Raw genomic sequence first — 20,606 nt, 5'->3', positions numbered from 1 at the left:
TTTTTATAAACCTATGAACTTGTTTCTGACCTTTCTTACAGTGGCAGGGAGTCAATAACAGTCTGAGACAGGGACAGGGAAACAACCACATGAATGAAATGTGAAATTGTGAGTGGCCAAGGTGTGCACCCAGAGTAGGGAGCAGAGGAAGGGCCATGCTGAGAAATCTCGGGAACTTGGCCTGGCAGAGAGGCCCAGGCATGGGGTTTGGTTTATGTCGGGAATGAAGCTAAGGTCCGTTTAGGAAGAATGAGGAGGTCGTGGTGGTAAGGCGTAATGGGGCAGGCGTCCTGGAATCCAGGGGTGTCTCTCATACCTTGGAATGAAGCTGAGGTCAGTTTAGGAAGAATGAGGAGGTCGTGGTGGTAAGGTGTAGTGGGGCAGGTGTCCTGGAATCCAGGGGTGTTTCTCATACCTGGAACTGAGTAAGGAGGTCCTGGATGCCCAAAATGCTAAAATGCAGAAATGGAGGGGGTGGGATGAGCATGATTCAGGAGAATGAATTGCCAGAGCTGAAGAGAAACAGGGATATCTGAGCAAGGGGGTAGGCGATGAATTTGATTTTGGACAGGTTGAGTTTGCAATGCTGGTGAGTCAGCTGAGAAGCATCGTCCTATCTGAAGGCAGAGAGGAGGAGCTAGACCCCAGGGCAGAGGAGGGAAAAGCCGGGGAGAGACAAGAGGAAACTGGGCTCATCACAAGAGAGGAGTACAGGTTTAGTGAATAATGCCATTTTGGGATAATTGTGCTTATAATGATATAGCGTACTGTATTATATGTAATAGCGTGTAGCCTATTATGATAACAGAATTTAAGAGATTGCCATCATATGCTGGGTGTATTCCTGAAAGCTGAGCGCCCTTATGTCATTAATCAAACCCAGCAAGTCTCATTAACTCCATTGTTAAATTTATTGAAACCAGGAGGTGTGGGTGAGGTTGGGTGGGGGTGGTTTACTTTAAGTAAAGACACCTCTTTCAATATTATTATCTTCATCTAGAAAGTGATAAAATGTAAATTGCCATAATCTAATCCTGCAAATGTTGTGTGAAGAAAATTTGAGAAAGGAAAAAATATATAATTCTTTACAGTGGTTACTTTTTTTTTTTTTTTTTTTTCTGTCGCCCAGGCTGAAGTGCAGTGGCGTGATCTCAGCTCACTGTAGCCTCCGCCTCCTGGGTTCAAGCAATTTGCCCACCTCAGCCTCCTGAATAGCTGGGGTTACAGGCATGTGCCACCACGCCCAGCTAATTTTTGTACTTTTAATAGAGACAGGGTTTCACCATGTTGGCCAGGCTGGTCACGAACTCCTGGCCTCAAGTGATCCACCCACCTTGGCCTCCCAAAGTGCTGGGTTTACAGGTGTGAGCCTGTAACCGGCTTACAGTGGTTCCATTTAGGGAGTGGAATTGAGCAGGGCAGAAAGGTGGAGAAGAGGAACACCTTCCTATTTCATTTTATGCCTTGCTGGACCATGTTTGGTTGGTTGGTTTGTTTGTTTGTTTGTTTGTTTTTTACCATGTGCATGTATGTTACAAAAAAAGTATAAAGAAAATATGTAGGAAGGTGTTGTGAAACAAATAACATGCACATAAAAGGTGATACTATTAAGGGGTCAGGAATCTCTCTATATATTTGTGATTTCAGTGAATAAAATGAAGGTGACTCAGGCAAGATCCTGCATTTCCAGAGTGACCTCGTGTCTGGCCTGGAGAGCAGACATTGACAAGGAAAGAAATGTGGCCGCAGGAGGGGCTGTGTCTCCTGCCTCCCTCCCAGGTGCCTTGCTAAGGGATAGAATTCATGTTTTATTTCAACAGACACCAGGCCCCTAGCGGCCTTGGGCTCTGTTTTGTGGGGGAATGTAAGGCTGATCCAGTTCAGTGGACACAGGCTTGGAGAGAGCCAGTGAAACCCAGGCAAGAGGAAGAGCAGGGCTGACAAGGCCTTTGTGGGAAAGTTGCCATTTGACCCTGACGTTAATGGGTGAAGTGACACCAAAAATGTAAAAAAAAAGAGGACATTTCCAGCAGAAAATACTGAAGAGAGAAAGAGAGAGAAAATATGCATCACCAGAGAAGAATGATGAAAGAATGTGGCTTCTTGCAGGCACCTGTGAAATCGTGAGGTTCTGAGATTTTCTCCAGGAGCACGCAGCAGCTAAAGTGGTGGATGTTTAGGTTGGCTGGGGGTCTGCCAGGCATGTCCATTGAAACGACAGCAGGGATGATGGGAGCCCTCTTGCACGTGCCACCGGCTTCACTGCAGTCCGCACAAGGTGCTGCATGTTTTAGATTTCCAGGTTCCTGTCTGCGCTGCTGAGTGGTCTTATTTCACACTCCCTGTTTGCTCCCCTTCCCTCGCTTCTCTTGAATGACACTTGACTGCTATCCTAATAGAGATGTTTGGCCTTTAGATGTCCAGATAAATGTTCCTGGGTGGTTCCCATTCTTCAAGGCCAGCTCTAGTGCCTACTCCTCCAGGAAGCCCTCCCTGGAAGCCATTTCTCTGCCTTGAATTTTCCAAACACTTCATCTGACTTCTCTCAGGGTGCTGGTCCCATTGCACTGTGTGTTCTGGTTGTCCATGTATAGGCCTCCTGTCCTGCACCAGGCTGTGCTCCTTGGAGACAGGGATCGAGTTTTGGACATCTTAGTGTCCCCCACAGCAGGACTTGGCAAGCATGACCCATGGCTGCTTCACAATCATCCAGGGAGCTTCCTCAAAGCATAGATCCTGAGTGAGATCTACTTTTGGGGCTGGGATTCTCGCCTGCCTCCTGGGAGTCTGCATTTTAAGCCAGCCAGGCTTGTCATCCTCTGGCCATGGCACCCAGCCTGCTATCTTGCACAGAGTAGGGCTTCAGTTACTGTTGAATGATACTCTATGTACAAATGAGGACATATACAGGGAAGCACAGCCACTTTGCCCACGAGGATCAAATCAGAAGGAGGATCCTCAGACCCTGACCCTGTGCAGTGATGGCTTGGGACAGATCCGTGAAGTCCCTCCTGCCCCGCTAGTCCCTTGGGGCTCATATGAAGACCAGGCAGGGTGTCTTCTCATTGTTTATCTAAAAAAGCTGAGGTTCCTAGAAAGGGCCAAGCTAAGTGGAGTTACTCAAGGCAGGGAGATAGCTGACCAAGGACAAACTAAGGACTTGGGGCCATAAGAATTAGACCCAGGCTTTGATCACACATGAAGATGGGATGTCGCTATGGAATAGCCCTGCTGGTCACAAAGCATTTTACCAAACACACCCGGGTGCAGGGCACTCTAACACTGGATGTGGGGAGAGGCAGGAGAACTGGGGTTCAGCCCTGGATCAGCTGTCAGCCACGCCCTGAGCTGGGCAAGCCCGTGGTGAACTGAACGTTTCCGGATGCACCTGCAGCTCACCTGAGAGAGACAAGACAGGTGGTTGGAGTCATGGGGCTGGGTCACAAAAGGCGGGCAAGTACTCACCCAGGTTTCCTCTGCCCATGCAGGTTCGTGTGTGCCCAGCTACCCAACCCTGTGCTGGAGAGCATCAGCGTCATCGACACACCAGGGATCCTCTCCGGGGAGAAGCAGAGGATCAGCCGGGGTAAGCAGCCTGCCTGAGGGGTGTTGGCTATGGGCTCCATGGTTCTGACATGTTCACTCTCTTACATACCAGAAGAGAAGCACCCAGGGCTGTGCTGTACCTTGGCGAGCCGGCACTTCTCCTGTGCTGTATGGGATCGTTTTACCTGGGGCAGTCCTAGGCAGGGGTCGGGAGAGGAATTCAGGTCCGCTGTAGCTCAGGAGACAGCTGGCCTCAGTCTTCTCATCTGTAAAATGAAGACATCAATATCAGCCTCACCTCATTGGGTTTATTCATGCTACAAGAGGCACCTTCTATGGCCCTGACCCTGGCTTGCTTCTTAAGTTCCTGGGGAGCTTGCAGCTCTGCAGGGCAGCCAAAGGCATACAGAGAAATTCAGCTCAATGATGTCAGTGCTCTGGGTCAGAAGAGGAGGGAATCAGGTAGTGAAAGCACTTCGAAAACTGTTCACTCCAGAAAAACACGGGGTAATTACTCATTAAAGGAGGTTGCCTGGTGTGGTGGTTAGAAGACAGAACTCTGGAGTCAGGCTGGCAGGGTTCTAAGCCTGCCTCTGCCACTTCCTGGCACAGTGATCCTCGGCAGGTTTCTTTATTTCAGTTACTTTATCAGAAAAATGGTGTGGGGTGGTGGGGGCGGGTGGGGTGGGAATAGTACTATCCATCTTACGGAGTTGTTTGAAGATTAAAGAAATGCTTTGGATGAAAAGCCTTTTCTGGCTGGCACATAGCAAGCACCTAGTAACCATGAGGTATTATAGATCATCATCATCATCATCGTTGTTTTCTTTTCTTTTTTTTTTTTGAAACAGAGTCTCACTCTGTTGTCAGGCTGGAGTGCAGTGGCGCGATCTCGGCTCACCGTAACCTCTGCCTCCTGGGTTCAAGCGATTCTCCTGTCTCAGCCTCCCAAGTAGCTGGGATTACAGGCATGCGCCACCACACCCAGCTAATTTTTTGTATTTTTAGTAGAGATGGAATTTTACCATGTTGGCCAGAATGGTCTCAATCTGACCTTGTGATCCGCCCACCTTGGCCTCCCAAAGTGCTGGGATTACAGTCAGGAACCACCGCACCCGGCCTGTTTTCTTTTTTCTAACTCTAAAATGCTACACAGATGCTGTCAAAAGCTAAAAACAACTGCTCTGGGCCGCCACCCCCAGCCTGTCCTGCCACAGTTTGCTGAGTGTCCTGCATAGCCCCCTACCCTTTCTGTGCCATGTGTTGTATCTCTGACAAGAAAATCAGATGATGCCACGTCCACCCCAGTATTGGAGCTAGTTGCCAGGGCTGGAGACACATCAGTACTCGGAAGTCAGACTCTGGGTAAGGGAGGGGTTTGAACCGCTGGGGATCTCTGGGAAGCAGCTAGAATTCTTGCCTGAATGGACCTAGGTAGGTGACTGACTGCATGTGCCTTTACCCTCTGTGCTTTGTGGCTCCGGCTGGGACACAGATCCACCCTGCCCATGTCAGTGCCACCATAGTGGGTCCCAGAAACCTTTGCTCTTTCTGCAAGAGCATGGCCTGCCCAGGCCAGCACTGCTCACACCAGACTCCTCAGAGGAGAGGTCACAGCCTCATGGTGTGACAGGCCAGTGCTCCTGCAGCTGTGTATTGACGAGACCCAAGTGATGCAGGCCCTTGGCCCAGGTGCAGGCCACTAGTGCCAGACCTGGGCTTCTGTCCAGTGCCCTTGTGAGCTGCCTTGGTGTCCTCTCTGCAGAGAGCAGCTCTTTTCTGATGAGGGCAGGCACGTGATGCAGGGCCAGGCTCGGCTCTTTGGGGCTACACTATGGCTGTGTGTGAGCTACCAAGCCTGCCCTGGCTGGGAGTGCAGAGGGAAGACAGTGAGAGAGGCTGTCCAGGTCAGCAGCCTGCTCAAGGGCCAGGTTAACCCCAGTCAGGCCTCCAGGGAAGACACAGCCTGGAGTCCTCATCCTGTCGCAGGTGGGAGGGAGAGGGGAGGCTGAACATCCTGAGCAGGAGAGCCCTGCCCTGCCTCCTCACCACCTCTTGCTTTGCTTAGGAGGTGAGACCTAGGAAGAAGAGGAGAAATGAAGCAGCTGAGTCAGGAGGGACTTGGGAAACTGTATTAGCAGTTCCTGTAATTGGTGGCCTGTGAATTCTGGGACATCACAGTGTACCCTGGGAAGGGGGTCTTGGAAGACTTGATCCCCTGGCTCCCTGTCTTTGGGCTGTATGGTGGAGGTGATAGGGAGCTGGAACCCCTGGCCTGGGAAAATAGGAATGTCTGAGCCTCCCGCCTTCCAGCCCCCATGCACGCTGTAAGCACCTGGCTCCCTGTTCAGGGCCCTGTGGAGGGCAGCACGGGTGGTTTCTCTGTCTTGCTTTGGTTTGTTTCCCTGAGCACCCCCCTTCCCCTAATCTACCTATTCCCATCCCCAAGTGGTTCATCTGGGGTTCACCCTGCACTTAGGACTGAAAGGGATTTGCTGTTTCACTCAGGCAGCTCAGGACTCCTCCAGGAAGGCTGAGGAAAGCCATCCCTTCCCAGGGTGAACTCCCTGGGGGATGTGCACATGTACACCTGCAAGGCCGGTGCAGCCTGACCAGCAGGTCCAGAGAGGACTCCAGCCTCTGCGGTTTCCAAGGACACTGTACTAGGAGTTCAGAGTTCTGCGCTTTAGAACCTCTGTGTGTCTCAACAGGTCACATTTTCAGGGTCCCCATGTGTAACAAGGGGTAATGATATGCATCCCACAGCCTTCTTGTGAGGTCCATAGACCATATGAAAACACGGGCCATAGCCCTGCGTCTGGATCACCATGAGCTACCTTCCTTCCTCCCTCCTTGTCAGTTGGCCCTACCTATCATACAATCCCAGAGTAATCTGTGTGAATGGTTCCCCTTGCAGTTGTGCAGTGCACAGCCTGTACACTTGTTTGTGGCAGGCTGGTTCCCAGGGACTCCTGCCTTCCTCAGTTCTTATCCTATTCCCTTCTTTTCCTATTTCTGTTTTTTTGTGTTTTTTGTTTGTTTGTTTGTTTTAGTTTTTTTGACTGTCTCCAGGCTGGAGTGCAGTGGAGCAATCTCGGCTCACTGCAACCTCCGCCTCCCGAGTTCAAGCGATTCTCCTGCCTCAGCCTCCTGAGTAGCTGGGACTACAGGTGTGCGCCACCACACCCAGCTAATTTTTGTATTTTTAGTAGAGACGGGGTTTCACTACCTCTCTTCCTGCCTTTGTCTTTGGATCTCAGTGACTGCCTTAAGCAAATTAGGTCCCTGGTGTTCTTGCCTGCACTTCCTGATGCCTCCCACCCCACATTGACTAAGCGCCAGGTCCCCCTACCTCTGGGAGAAGTGATGGGCCCAGGAGTGGCTTTGCAGGCCAGTTTGTTTTCTGCTTTCCTGCGTCCAGACTGTAAATGCAGCTGCTGCCAAAAGCAGCCTGTGTTAAAAACAAGAACTAGGAACTGGGCTGCTGGTGCCTGGGGCCGTGCTGACCTCAGCACCCTGAGGAGACCAGCACAGTTGGGGGAAGGGCGTCAGACACCCTCAGTTATCTGTGGTACCCCAAACGAGGAAAGTTTCCAGGGTGCAGAGCCCCACCCCTTTCTTTCTCACAATTGGCCTTAGAACACGTGGTTCCAGTTTAAACTGACACACATAGACCCTCCCCTGCCCAGACCTCCATTTACACACACACCCACACTCACACATGCACACACACTCCTCACACATACCCCACACATATACACAACTCCCGTCTTCCCCACAGCACCCCCCCGCAACGCACATGCACACACACACACACACACACACACACACAAAATGTGTGCATAGAACCAAAGTTGCTTTCTCATGCCTTCTTGCCTGGGGCTCCAAGAGCTCTGGGTTTGGCCACAGAGCAAACTGGGTGCTTCTCGTCTTACTCCAGCCAGCCCAGGCTAGGACCAGACACCCTTGCTCCCTGGGATAGTCCTGCCAACTATGTCCTGCACGAGGGCGTCTAGAGCCTGAACTTCAGCCCACCTTCTGCTCACTGAGCCTCATACCTGGCGCAGGGCTGTGTCTCAGCAGATAAAAAGGGGCATGGTTATCAAGTCCGCACAGAGGCCCCGACTGGCCACATTAGACTGCCTGTTCTGCGAAGTGAGCTGCTTCTAAGGGCTCCAAGACCTCAGGCTTCACAGGAAGGAGCATTCGGGCCCCAGGCTGGACTAGGGTGGCAAAGGGTCGTCGTTGCTCAGGGTGTGGACCCTCTACTGGGCCTGGGGCGCGGTGTGTCTTGTAGGAAGAAGGGTGGGGTGCCAGGAAGCTGATTCTAGGAGGTCCTGGGCCAGCACTTGTCTCTGGGTGCAGATGCGTTGGGGTGGGCAGGGGAGGCAGGCAGGGAGGTGGTTCCTGGAAGTGGCAGGATGTGCCCCGGCCTGGCTCATTACTGGGAAGAAGTGAGGATGCGGCAGGAGTGGGAGGGCTCCAGAAGGCTGAGTGTCTTCAGCCTAGGAACCACATTTCCTGGCTGCTTCCCAGCTAGAAATCCCCACAGGCGCCACCTTAGGAAAGCAGGGCGGGGCTTTGTGCTCACATCACAGTCTGCACAGCTTGAACCTCCTCCTCACGGGCCCTTTCCCGCACAGGTGAGCTCAGTAGGGCCAGAGCAGCTTGAAAATTTGCCCAGATCACACACCTAGATTGGGAACTCTGGTCTCCCTATTCCTGGTCCAGCGGCTTCTCAGCACATTATCATCACCTGTCCAGGAAGAGCGCAGCGGGTAGGAATGAGGGCAAACCTCTCATCTCCAAGTTTCCTCTAGGGGTCTTTAGGGCTCAGACCTTGGCAGATCTGGGCTCATCCTTGCAGCCTCACATTCCTAGCCCATCCAGGGCACCCTCACTGGAGCAGAGCCTGCACTGAAAGGCCTCTGGGTCCTCCCAGACTACGTGCCGGTACGGGCACACCTGTGTGGGCGCTCCCGTGCCTGGGCAGAGCGGCCGAGTCCTGACGCCCTTCAAACGGCCTTGCTGACCATCTGCTTGGGCCGCTCTTCGCTGTTCCTTCTGGGAAACATCTAATGTGGCATTTCTTCCCCATTGTCAGCCAAACTCTTCCCACATTTTGGAAATTGATGCCTTGTTATTCCTCTTTTGCTCAAATGTCTTTAAATCTTGACAGAGATTTTGGGGGGGAAGGATGGGGTTTTTGTATGTACCCACCACAGGTAAGTGACCGGTTTGAGGGCTCGGCCTCTGAGCTTCAGGCTCACATGGCTGTGAGCTATTATAGAAAGAGAACGTGGGCTGCAAGTCGAGGAGCTGGGTTCTAGACCTGAGTTTGCCACCACCTGGCTGTGTGAGCTTGGGCAAGCCCCTTAATCTCTTTGTGTCCAGATTCCCTGTCCTGTAAGATGTGTATGCCCTACTTACCTCCTGGAATACAGAGAATTACGAAGAGCAAATGAGGTCATTTGGCTGGAAACCCAAAGAAGTGTGCTGCCCTGTGAGGGCCCCGGCACTGCATGTCAGACCACGAAGGAAGCCAGCGGGTGATGAAGGGGTGGCTTTCTTTACTGCGTTTGTCTGATCGATTTCCTCCTGCCTGGCATTACTTCAAAGTGCTTTCTTTCCAGTCCTCTGGAGCCTCGGGTTGGAGGAGACCACAGATCCCTGCAGGCTGCCCAGTCTCCAGGCCCAGAGCTGGCTGACTAGACCTCTTAGAGCCAGCAGACTTGTGCTATGAAGTCCAGGAAGGGCAGCTTCTCTGCTCTCTCAGTGCTTGAATCTCCCCCGACTCACTAGTCCATATTTCATGAACCCTTGGGCTGCCGCAGGTGCTCAAGAGCTACTGTTGTAGGTCTCAGAGCCATTGCTGGGACCAGAGAGGGGAAGGGGGCCTGTCACTGGCCATGGCACTCACCACAGCTGCTGAGGCAGAGTCTCTGCTGTCAGATCATGTTGCCACGGCTCTACCACAGAGCCCTGATTCAGCTCTGCCACAGACCTGTCATTCAGTCATTTGTTATCCCCATTTTGCAGCTGAGAAAACTGAGGTTCAGATTTGCCAAATAAATGAGAAAGCTAATCCTCTACCGTACCCTTTTTCTTACTGGGTCCAGTCCATACCTTTGAGATACCACCATTCCTAGATCTTCTCCTAAGTCCAGGCCAAGTGAACAACTAAATATCCACCCTACAGGTGACACAGTCTCAGGGGTAGCCAGGAGCAGGGAGGTTGAGCTTCAGAGGAACCCATGGAGTCATTCGTTGCTTGATGGTCATGGTCTTCACCGCCGCACCTGGCTGGAAGCTTCTGGCATTACTGAGTCTGTAATTGGATAGCAGCTTGCCAGAGCAAGTAGGAGGCCTCTGCTTATAAAAATCATAGAAAGAGTTCCCAGAAGCCCTTGGCCTGTCCTCAGGCAGAGGCAGACTTCACACAGGCATGCCCGAGGACTATAAGACAGCAGTCTGCAGCTTCTTTCTCTTGCAAAGGGTTCCTTGTATCTAATCTCCATGCATCCTACTGTACTCTGCACCCTCACACCTCTGGTCTCAGATGCAGAGCATTGGGAACCGAGAAAGGAAGCTCGGAGGTTGTCCAGCTCAATCCCCTGATTTGACAGGCAAAGAGACACAAGGCTAGAGAGGGGAGATTGCTTGCCCAAGGACACACAGTAAGTTAGTGGCTAAGCAGAAACGAGAGGTGGGCTCACCCAGGCCAGTGCTCCTCTGGTGACCCCTGCAGAGCACATCCCATCTCATAGAAACTAGGGCTTAGAAGGAGTGCTTTATAAAAAACAGCAGGGCAGTAAGAACAGCCGAGGTCACAGCTCAGCAGTTTCACCTGCATCCTCTGATTTGTTTAGATCCTCACAATAACCCTACGACTGAGTCACTGATTCCTCGAGCATAAAACTGAGGCCCAGAGATTACTCATTTACTGTCTCCCAGATGCAAAACGTGGAACAGGGCTCCCATTTCAGTTCCGTTCGGCAAATACTGATAGTGCACCTGCTGTGTGGCACACACCGTGCTGGGTGCAGGGGAAGCCCAGAAGGGTGAGGTGCTGCCCTTGCCCTGCCCAGCTCCTGGTGGAGTGAGGATGATTTCAGTGAGCTGAAGAGCAGAACAGGAGCATGCATGATGCCAAAAGACCACCAAGGGCAGGGACAGGGGTGGGCAGGGGTCTATCCTGTTCTGGCAGCATGGACATGTTGCTGCCCCTCAACCTTTGCAGACACAGCCTTCTCTTACATCGCTGGTGTCACCAGGGATTACAGCAAAGTTGCAGGGACAGAGCCTCTTCTCTTCTCTGCAGCTTCTCTGGTGCCTTTGTTTACCCCAGCCTGGTGCAGGCATGACTACAGTGCAAGAGTTGAATTTGGAGTTCAGGTCTTGGCTCTGACCCCCAGCATTGCATGGCCTTGGGCCTGTCTCTCACCCTCTATAAACCTCCATTACCTTGTCAGCATAGGACTCAACACTGGCTGCCCTGGCTGCCTTAGCTTGTTCTGAGCCATTGAGCCAATGCGTTGGGGCTGAGATTTGCTGGACAGGTGAGATGGAGCTGCAGCTCAGTCTTAGTCCTCCCAGCAGCCCCTCCTTCGGCCTGCACTGCCACAGCTGGAATCCAGATTGGGGAATAAGGAGCAGCAGAAGGCCAGAGGCCTGGCAGGGAGTTGTGGAGGGGCCCCGCTGCCCTCCTGCGGTGAGCTGTTTGCAGAGGTGGGGGTTGGGGCAGGGGGCTCAGGCTGCCCTGATTTTCTTAGCCCTCTTGCCCCTCCCCACCCACAGCTCTTAGGGACTGCCTTTGGGAGGTGACAGCAGCCTTGCCATGGGCTGTGCTGAAGGGAAGATAAAAATAGGCTGGAGCCATCCCTGGGGAGGGGAGGAGGGACAGAGGGATGTAGGAAAGAGGGGAGTAGTGCAGTGCAGGCTGCAGGCTTCACCTGGAGTGGGAATGCTAAGGCCTCCCAGGCTCCAGTGAGGAGCTGGTTGGGCCTGTGTGCCAGGGAGGGAAGGAGAGAGGGAGGCAGGGAGCGGCCAGGTGCAGAATGGCAGGATGGCTGACAGCTGGGTCATCTGGCCTCACCACTCGCCAGCTGTTTGACTCTCTCCTCTCAGAACATCAGTTTCCTACCCTGGAAGTGAGAGCGATACTCCTTGCGCTGCCTGCCTCAGAGCATGTCATGAGGGTGAAATGAGATAATGACATGAACATCTTGCCGTCCGCAGCAAGCACTGAACTTGGAGTTGGAGAGCTAGGGGTCGTGTCTCACGGGTGGTGTTGGCTGAGTCACTTAACCTCAGAGAGTTTGCGTGAACATCTTTGAGGGAGGGTTGATGGTCCCCCTGCCTACTGGGCAGAGCAGCCTCTGAAGCACTTTCCTGGGCCTTGCCTCGGAGCCGAGACAGGGCACCTGTCTTTGAAAGAGAAGGCAACATCTAGTTCACACCAAGCCCTCAATGATGCACCAAGCAGGGACTGTCCTCAGGTTGGAACCTGGAGATACTGGGCCAGCTCTGCCCCTTCCTGAGCCTCAGTTTCCCTATCTGTAAATCAGGGAGTTGGACCATTGATTGCTAAGCTCCTCGTAGCCTCATCTACCCCCACAGGAGGAGGGGAAGAAGACTTGTGTGTTAGTTGAGATGTATATTAATTGAGCAGCTGACAGATCTTGGAGAAAATCACATGGGAATGGGAATGCTTAGAAGCACTTCATTTCCCAAAGACAGAGGAGTTGAACATGGAGTAGTGCCGGCATCTGGGTAATCAAAGGAGGGTTTGACCTTCCTTTGTTAGAATTCTCTTACAGACCCCAGAAAAACATTACAGGGGTCCTCCAGGAAGCTTTAGGGCAGCAAGTTTTCCTGACCATGCTGATGCCATCCCCCTACCCCCTGTGGCAGTGCCTCCACATGTCCTAAATATGTACCCCACTGGGGCATTCACTAGCTGCCACAGGGTGGGGGAAAGGCTTTTTAAACCTAGCTCTGTTGGCTCCATTCATTCTCATCCCCCACCCCATCGATGCCTGCTACTTAGTCTGAAATGACAGCCTTTGAAAACCAACTCAGTCACTGGTTCATAGCACTGACTCCAGGGCCGTCTTCCTGGACTTGAGTCCCCAGCCCATTGCTTACCAGCTGGGTGACCTTAGACAAGTTCCTTTATCCATTTGTATCTCTGGTTACTCCTCAGAGAAGTGGGGCTGATATTAGCATCTAATGACCCTGTATAGAGTCGTCGTGAGGATCAAAGGAATTAATGATTATAAAGTACTTAGGTCAGTGCTGAACACCTTTTGAATGCTATTGTTATTTTTATGGACCAGTGGTATTCAAAGTGTGGCCCTTGGACCAACAGCATCAGAATCTCCTGGGAGCTTGTTAGAAATGCTCTGCGCCAGACCTACTGAATCAGAAACTTTGGGGATGGAGTCCAACCATCGGGGTTTTAAGAAGCCCTATGGGGGATTCTGACGCAGGCTAAGTTAGGACCCCTGTTACAGACAATCAGAGCTTCTTAAGTCTGACTCACTTACAAGGCAGTTGCCTGATGATCTTGCCTGGTCTCTAGCCTCTGTAAGGCCGGACAGGCTTTGTCCTAATGATTTGGTTTCCCATTTGATGGTGACAATGAGCTTTGGGTCCCCAGCGTGTGTCGCCTTGGAACCCTTGTGCTATGGGGAGCCAAGGTGGTTGATCACTTTAGTGCCCAAGAAAGGGCTCCTACCTCAGTGCCAGAGGTGTGCCATGGGGGAGTAGCAGGAGGAGAGGCTGAGAACCCTGCTCGGACTCAGAATGGGAAAGCCTCACACCTCCATCCTCAGGCCACTGCTGCTGCTCATGGGCTGTGTGCCCTCAGACAAATCACTTGACTTCTCTGAGCCCACTTCCTTATCTCTTGTCTTCCTATTTTATGTGAGAGGAGCCTGAGACACAGAGGTAAGACCTACTGGGGCTCTGGGAGTCAGTGAATGGACGGACTGTTGGTCTACCCTCCTGCTTCAGCCCCTACTGAATGCACAGCTACTTCGGATGGAGCAGAACAACTTCTCTGGGGCTCCTGGAACCAGTCTGACCTAAAGCAGCTTAGTGCTAGATAACCAAGGTGCGGGTGGCCAGAGTTCCAGTCACATCCTAAGGAAGAAACCCCTTGCGGTTTCAAGAGTTGGGCATTTTGTGCTGCAGCTGATTACAAAGGAAAGAGCCTGAGTGAGAAGATGATGTTTTTATGACAAGAATTGCAGATTTCTTCCAGACCAGTGATAGGCATCGTCTGAACCATCATCAGTATCTACTTTTTACTGTTTCATTGTTTCCAGACCTTAGAAAGAATTTCTGAGTCTCTGTGTCAGATTAGGTGTCCAGACTTTCTTTTCCAGCAGGCTGCTAAATACAGAAGCATGGATAGGGGAGCTGGATAGTGGCTGTGTCCTATGGAAATAATGAGGTTAATAAGAGTTACTAGGCCAGGCACAGTAGCTGGCTGGGGGCGGCGGCTCACACCTGTAATCCCAGCACTTTGGGAGGCCAAGGCAGGCGGATCACCTGAGGTCGGGAATTCAAGACTCAGCCTGGCTAACATGGTTAAACCCATCTGTACTAAAAATACAAACATTAGCCGGGCGTGGTGGCGCATTCCTGTAATCCCAGCTACTCAGGAGGCTGAGGCAGAAAAATCGCTTGAACCCGTGAGGCAGAGGTTGCAGTGAGCAGAGACGGTACCACTGCACTCCAGCCTGGGTGACAGAGTGAGACTCCGTCTCAAAAAAAAAAAAAAGTGACTAGCATTTACTGAGCATCTACTAAGTGCTGGATTCTAAGAGGATTTAACCTTTATAGTTCTATTAATTAGGTATTTATATTATTTTAGGATTTAATAGTATTTTTAGATGAAAAAATTTCTATGAGATATTGGGTAATTTGCTGGAGTCCAAACAGTTAAAATGTGGAGGAGCCAGGATTTAAACTCAGATCTGACTCCCAAGACTGTGTTATTTCTACCACACCCGACTGCTTCTCCAAACCCCTACCCTATACCCCGAAGGCCCCAGCCCCTGATTGTCCCTCTGCCGGCAGGGTATGACTTTGCAGCTGTCCTTGAGTGGTTTGCCGAGCGGGTTGACCGCATCGTTCTGCTCTTCGATGCCCACAAACTGGACATCTCTGATGAGTTCTCAGAAGTCATCAAAGCCCTCAAGAACCATGAGGACAAGATGCGGGTGGTGCTGAACAAAGCTGACCAGATCGAGACGCAGCAGCTGATGCGGGTGTACGGGGCCCTCATGTGGTCCTTGGGGAAGATCGTGAACACCCCAGAGGTGATCCGGGTCTACATCGGCTCCTTCTGGTCCCACCCGCTCCTCATCCCTGACAACCGGAAGCTCTTTGAGGCTGAGGAACAGGACCTATTCAGGGACATCCAGAGTCTGCCCCGAAATGCTGCCCTGCGCAAGCTCAATGACCTCATCAAAAGGGCCAGGCTGGCCAAGGTGAGGCAGCCCCCGGGAGGTGGGCAACTTGGGCAGGGGCTGAGAGTTCGGGGTCAGCTGCAGGAGTTGAGGGTTGCTGCCTTCAGCAGCTGGGCTGGAGAGTGTCCTGCAGCCACTGCATCATATGTGTGACACCAAGGGGCAGGACAGTGCGGGAGCCATGGTTACAAGCTCTGAGGTCAGATGGCCAGATTGGAACTAACTCCATTGTTTACTGTCTGTGGGATTCCCAGCCTTGGCAAGGCCTTTAGTCTCTCTGTACCTCTGTCTGCATCTGTAAAATGAAGGGGTTGTTAGAGGATAAAGTGAAATAAAGAGTCTCAAAGCTCTCATCACAATGTCTGGCACCTTCAGAGAGGCTCAGCAAATGTCAGCTCTTGGTATTGTCTTCAGCAGCAGCAACATGACCACCTCACCCTGCCTTGACTGTAGCTCCCCACAGCCTCACCTTGCCCGTGTAACATGGAAAAACAGCCCAGCCCTACAAGCCACGTGGAGGCGTGAGGGTAGAGGTAGAAAGTATTTCAGAAGTAAGAGCAGGAGGAGGCAGGAGGGATGCAGGGGAACAAATGGTGTGAGAGCCATCCTAGAAGGAAGGGACCATCCAGGGTCTTGACGTGAAGGCTTCTCTCTGGTCCTGTTTGTCAGGTCCACGCCTACATCATCAGCTCTCTGAAGAAGGAGATGCCCTCAGTGTTCGGGAAGGACAACAAGAAGAAGGAGCTGGTGAACAACCTAGCCGAAATCTATGGCCAGATCGAGCGGGAGCACCAGATCTCACCTGGGGACTTCCCCAACCTGAAGAGGATGCAGGTAGCGAGGGTTGGGGGCTCTAAGACAAGGGACAGTGTCCTGAGAGCTGGCTGAGCAGTCTGAGTATGGAGGAGGGCACTCTTGGAGCCCCCCAAGGAGAACCCAGCCCAGAATCTGTAGGCAAGGCGGTGGCCCTGGATCTTCTCTCCCTGCTGGACTGTCACTGGCCCAACAGGGGCCATGTCTGGGCCTGGGGAGAAACACAGAGCCCACCACCCCAGTGAGGCAGGTGTGTTAGTTGATGTTGGGGAGCTGACACCTCCAATTAATGACCTTCTCTAGTCACGGCCACCACAGGCTTGACATCCCCACTATCTCTGGTGCAGGGGGATGGGTCACCTGACCAAGGTTCTCCAGGCTCTTAAAGTGCTTGAGTTTACATTCCAGGTCCCCCTTATGAGCAACTTGGGACACAAGCTTCAGGGAGGCAGAAGTGCACACGGGAGCTCGTCATCTTTGGGTCACATTGCAGGTGCCTGTCTTGGGCCAGTGGCCATCACACATGCTTTCTTACGGTTTTCCCCAAAGCGCTCCTCAGAGGGAAGCATTTTGCATCTGCCTTTTTACAGAAGAAACTGAGGTCTCAGTATTTTCTGAGTGTAGCATTCACATAGGCCACAAGAAGAAAAGCCAGGAGCTGTGCCCAAAAGTCCAAGCAGGAAACCACACCACCACATTGACTGGATCCTCTGTGAGCCTCCATCTCCTCATCTGTAAACTGAAGCTACAAAATCACACCTTATACAGGTGTTGTGAGCATCACTGAGATAATATTTGCAAAGCCCTTAGCACAAAGCCAGACAGACTATGCCCTTAATACACAGTAGCAATCATTAGGTGGGCAGAGGGAGGTGGGTGCTGAGCACAAAGCACTTACCCTCTGTACAATGTTTGCAACTTCTGGGAAGTTTGTACAATGTTTGCAAAGTGCTGGGATTACAGGCATGAGCCACCGTGCCCGGCCTACAAACTTTTTTACTTTTGTAGTAACAATTAGCTTAAAACATATGTTATATACACAAATATTTTCTTTATATACTTCTTCTATAAGTTTTTTCTATTTAAAAAAATATATTTTTTACTTTTTTATTTTTGCGTATGCTAAAAACGAAGACACAAACACCCACGCTAGCCTAGGCCTACACAGGGTCAACATCATCAGTTTCACTGTGTTCGCCTCCACATCTTGTCCCACTGGAAGGTCTTCAGAGACAGTAACACACATGGAGCTGTCATCTCTATAATAACAATGCCTTCTTCTGGAATTCCTCCTGAAGGGCCTGCCTGGGATTGTTTTACTGTTACCATTTTTTTAAATAAGTAGAAAGAATACACTCTAAAATAACAATACAAAGTACAGTATAGTAAATATTTACATAAACTGGTAACATAGTCGTTATCATTATCTGGTATTATGTACTCTATGTAAATGTGTGTGCTAGATTTTTATACCACTGGCAGCGCGGTGGGTTTGTTTACACCAGCATCACCACAAACACATAATGCGTTGTGTTATGTACAGTGGCTGCCATGTCACTAGGCAACAGGAATTTCCCAGCTCCCTTATTATCTTCTGGGACCCTCGTCGTATGTGTGGTCCCTCATTGACCGAAACATCGTAATGCAGCGCATGACTGTATGTTGAAAACTATCTTCAGGTGACTCCGATGAGCATCCTGATTAAGAACCATAATTTGGGGATGACCTTTGGCTTCTGTTATGATTTGGTTTTAGTAGCCTGTGTCCTGTTTTGTTTTTGTTTTTGTTTTCACTAAGTGGGGATAGAATGTGATTTTCCTACCTCAGAAGGGCGCTGGGGGAGTGACCAAGGTAATGTAGTGCAGGCGTTTGCAGTGATTTTCAAGTACAGTGTAACCCTTATTAAAGTAGGGGCCCACATGACCCAGTCTCAGAGGTACAGCATTCAAGAGACAGATTCAATAGCCAAAACTGACTTAAAGAGAAATGTAATGATTTCCTCTCTGGAATGACATTAAAGGGGATTGAAATAAATAGATCATGCCAATACTTGTTAAATTTCCCTTTCTTCCCCAGCCCCTACAACTGTTCTGCTCCCTCCTGAAAAATCCCATCATCAGCCCAGTGGGCCTTTATTCCCCTCCTCTCTCATACCTTCAATACCTGATGTCCATCAGCTGAGCCTCTAGGTCACACGTCTTTCATTGTAGAAAGGGATCGACTGTGAACATTCTGGTGTTCACAGGAGACACGTGACAAGTAGAGGGCTCTCCTTTCATTGTATCCTATCTTCATCTTCTCTCCTCCTCTTCCCAGGACCAGCTGCAGGCCCAGGACTTTAGCAAGTTCCAGCCACTGAAGAGCAAGCTGCTGGAGGTAGTGGATGACATGCTGGCCCACGACATTGCCCAGCTCATGGTGCTAGTGCGCCAGGAGGAGTCACAGCGGCCCATCCAGATGGTGAAGGGTGGAGCGTTCGAGGGCACCCTGCACGGTCCCTTTGGGCATGGCTATGGGGAGGGGGCTGGAGAAGGTATCGATGATGCTGAGTGGGTGGTGGCCAGGGACAAGCCCATGTATGACGAGATCTTCTACACCCTGTCGCCGGTGGATGGCAAGATCACAGGCGCTAATGCCAAGAAGGAGATGGTGCGCTCCAAGCTGCCCAACAGTGTGCTGGGCAAGATCTGGAAGCTGGCCGACATTGACAAGGATGGCATGCTGGATGATGAGGAGTTTGCACTGGCCAACCACCTCATCAAAGTCAAGCTGGAGGGGCATGAGCTGCCCAACGAGCTGCCTGCCCACCTCCTGCCCCCGTCCAAGAGGAAACTTGCCGAGTGATGGGGGCGGGGGGACATTCAGATGGGCAAGTGTTAGAGGAGGAGATGGGAGCAGTGACTACACACACACACACACACACGCACACACACGAACACACATGCACACACGCGCAGATCTTGACATTGCTCTGTAGGTGAGAGAGGACCATGATGTCCACGTTTGCAGCTGATACTTGTTTGGGCACACCTCCAAGTTCTCGAGATTAGTAGAAGGACAAGAGCACTCCCAGGCCCCAGAGTCTAAGCCTGAGTCTTCATCCCTCTTCCCCCTTCATCAGCCACTCCCCAGAGATGAGACCTGAGGCAATTCACTTGCCCGTGCAGATGGCCCACCCACCTCCAGATTCCCCGGTGCCTCCACATGTGGGCTCTGAGCAGATGGAAAAGACTTTTCGTTTAGCAGACAATTCACTTCTTTTTCTGTGCTTCCCATACCTGCTTTGGCTTCCTAATAAGAAATCCATTCAGGAGCCAGGAGATCTGAGGGCATGGGGACAGCTGCAGGGAGGAGAGGTGAAAGAGGAAGCGTCTTCTAGAGACATTGGCCCAGAAGCTCTGTTCTTTCCTAATCTACGCCTCTGTCTTCTTCGGCAAACCTTGCTTTGAACTCTGCCAGTATTTCATTTTAAACAATCCCAGAGCAGGAGAGAAAAGAGAAAAAATTTGATAGAAAGAGTGAGGAAACTGTCCTATAGTCTCCTGGAAACCAGTCAAGGTGGTTTTAGTCCATAGATTTTGTTAGATGTTCTTTCCACCTGGCCTGTGATGTTTAGATGTTCATACTTGACTCACATTTACCCAGCCCCTCCTGCGTGCCAGGAGCTATGTTAGGCACTTTATATACATTATTCTATGTGGCCCTCACTGATGTCCCAGATAAGTATGCATTAGCCTTCCCAGTTTGCAGATGAAGAGGCTGAGTAGCCTCAGAAGGGTTTAGGCAACCTACTGAAACTCACAGAAGTCACATGTGATGGAGAGAGGATTTAAAGCCAGGGCCTCAGACCCTCACATGCTTCTCTGTGCTATGATGTGTGCAGGATCCCAGCACTGATACCCAGTGACAAACTATGGAGAACAACAAAGCATGCAGGACCCCGGCAGCCTCCCAGGACAGGCTGGCAAGGGAGGAGGGCCGGCCAGCACTTGGTAGGCCATCAGTCTGGCCATCTGTCGTGTCACAGAAGCAAACCGTGCCTTCTGGCTCTGCGCCCCATATTCCCAGCATCATAGACATCCAACAGCACCAGCAGGAGAGTGGGCTGGCCTGCTGGATGCTGTTCGTGCCTGTCCCTGCTCTGCCTCCCACCCAGTTGCCTGAATCATCCCAGCTCAGATGCAGCCACTGTCTCTTGTCAAGTGGGACCTCATGCTAATTCTCAGAAGGCTAACTTGAGAGGTCTGGGGCCTTGTTCCCTAGAGGGTCCCCAGGGACTCTGCAGTGTCCTTCGCAAATCCCCACTGTACTCAATGCCCTACATCCTCCTCTATGGTCTCTCCCCTGGCTTGCTTCATGGCCACTGAACCAGTCACTTTGTATGCTATGTTCCTACTGTGATGGAAAACTAAATGACTATAACTTATTTTATATCCATATTCAGATTATATAGAGAATATTCTATGTATCTATGATGTGCTTACTACTGCAGTGCATTGGTCATTAGTCTTCAGGTTAATACAGTACATTTATTCTTTGGTACCTGCCTGGCCACAAAGCATCATTCAATGGAGGCTGAGGGAGAGGGCCTGGGTTCTTACTTGGGGTTCCTGGTGGAATCTTTGGCCGGAAAGGGCTCACTGCTGCCACCCAATGGCCAGCATCTACAACCAGCTTCCCAGTGGGCTGGAGTTTCTCTAGGCCCAGTGACCAACCCAGGCGAAGCTGGTGGAGCCACAGCTCCCTGACCCTCTGGAGTGAAGATGT

The 20,606-nt window shown here is 51.3% G+C and overlaps 1 protein-coding gene across 1 annotated transcript in view; it reads left to right on the top strand.

The window, feature by feature from the left end:
* EHD3 (EH domain containing 3) overlaps positions 1–20,377 on the top strand; it is a 33,100-nt gene extending 12,723 nt beyond the window's left edge. Inside the window, 4 exon segments of the mRNA NM_001257730.1 lie at positions 3,489–3,586; positions 14,635–15,047; positions 15,696–15,860; positions 18,156–20,377. Of these exon segments, the coding sequence (NP_001244659.1) occupies positions 3,489–3,586; positions 14,635–15,047; positions 15,696–15,860; positions 18,156–18,683 (1,204 nt within the window). The 3' untranslated portion in view covers positions 18,684–20,377.
* Positions 20,378–20,606: the final 229 nt, after the last annotated feature.

The sequence above is a fragment of the Macaca mulatta genome, chromosome 13 (assembly GCF_049350105.2).
Source record: "Macaca mulatta isolate MMU2019108-1 chromosome 13, T2T-MMU8v2.0, whole genome shotgun sequence".
Classification (NCBI taxonomy): Eukaryota; Metazoa; Chordata; class Mammalia; order Primates; family Cercopithecidae; genus Macaca; species Macaca mulatta.
This window is presented reverse-complemented; position numbering and strand designations above follow the sequence as displayed.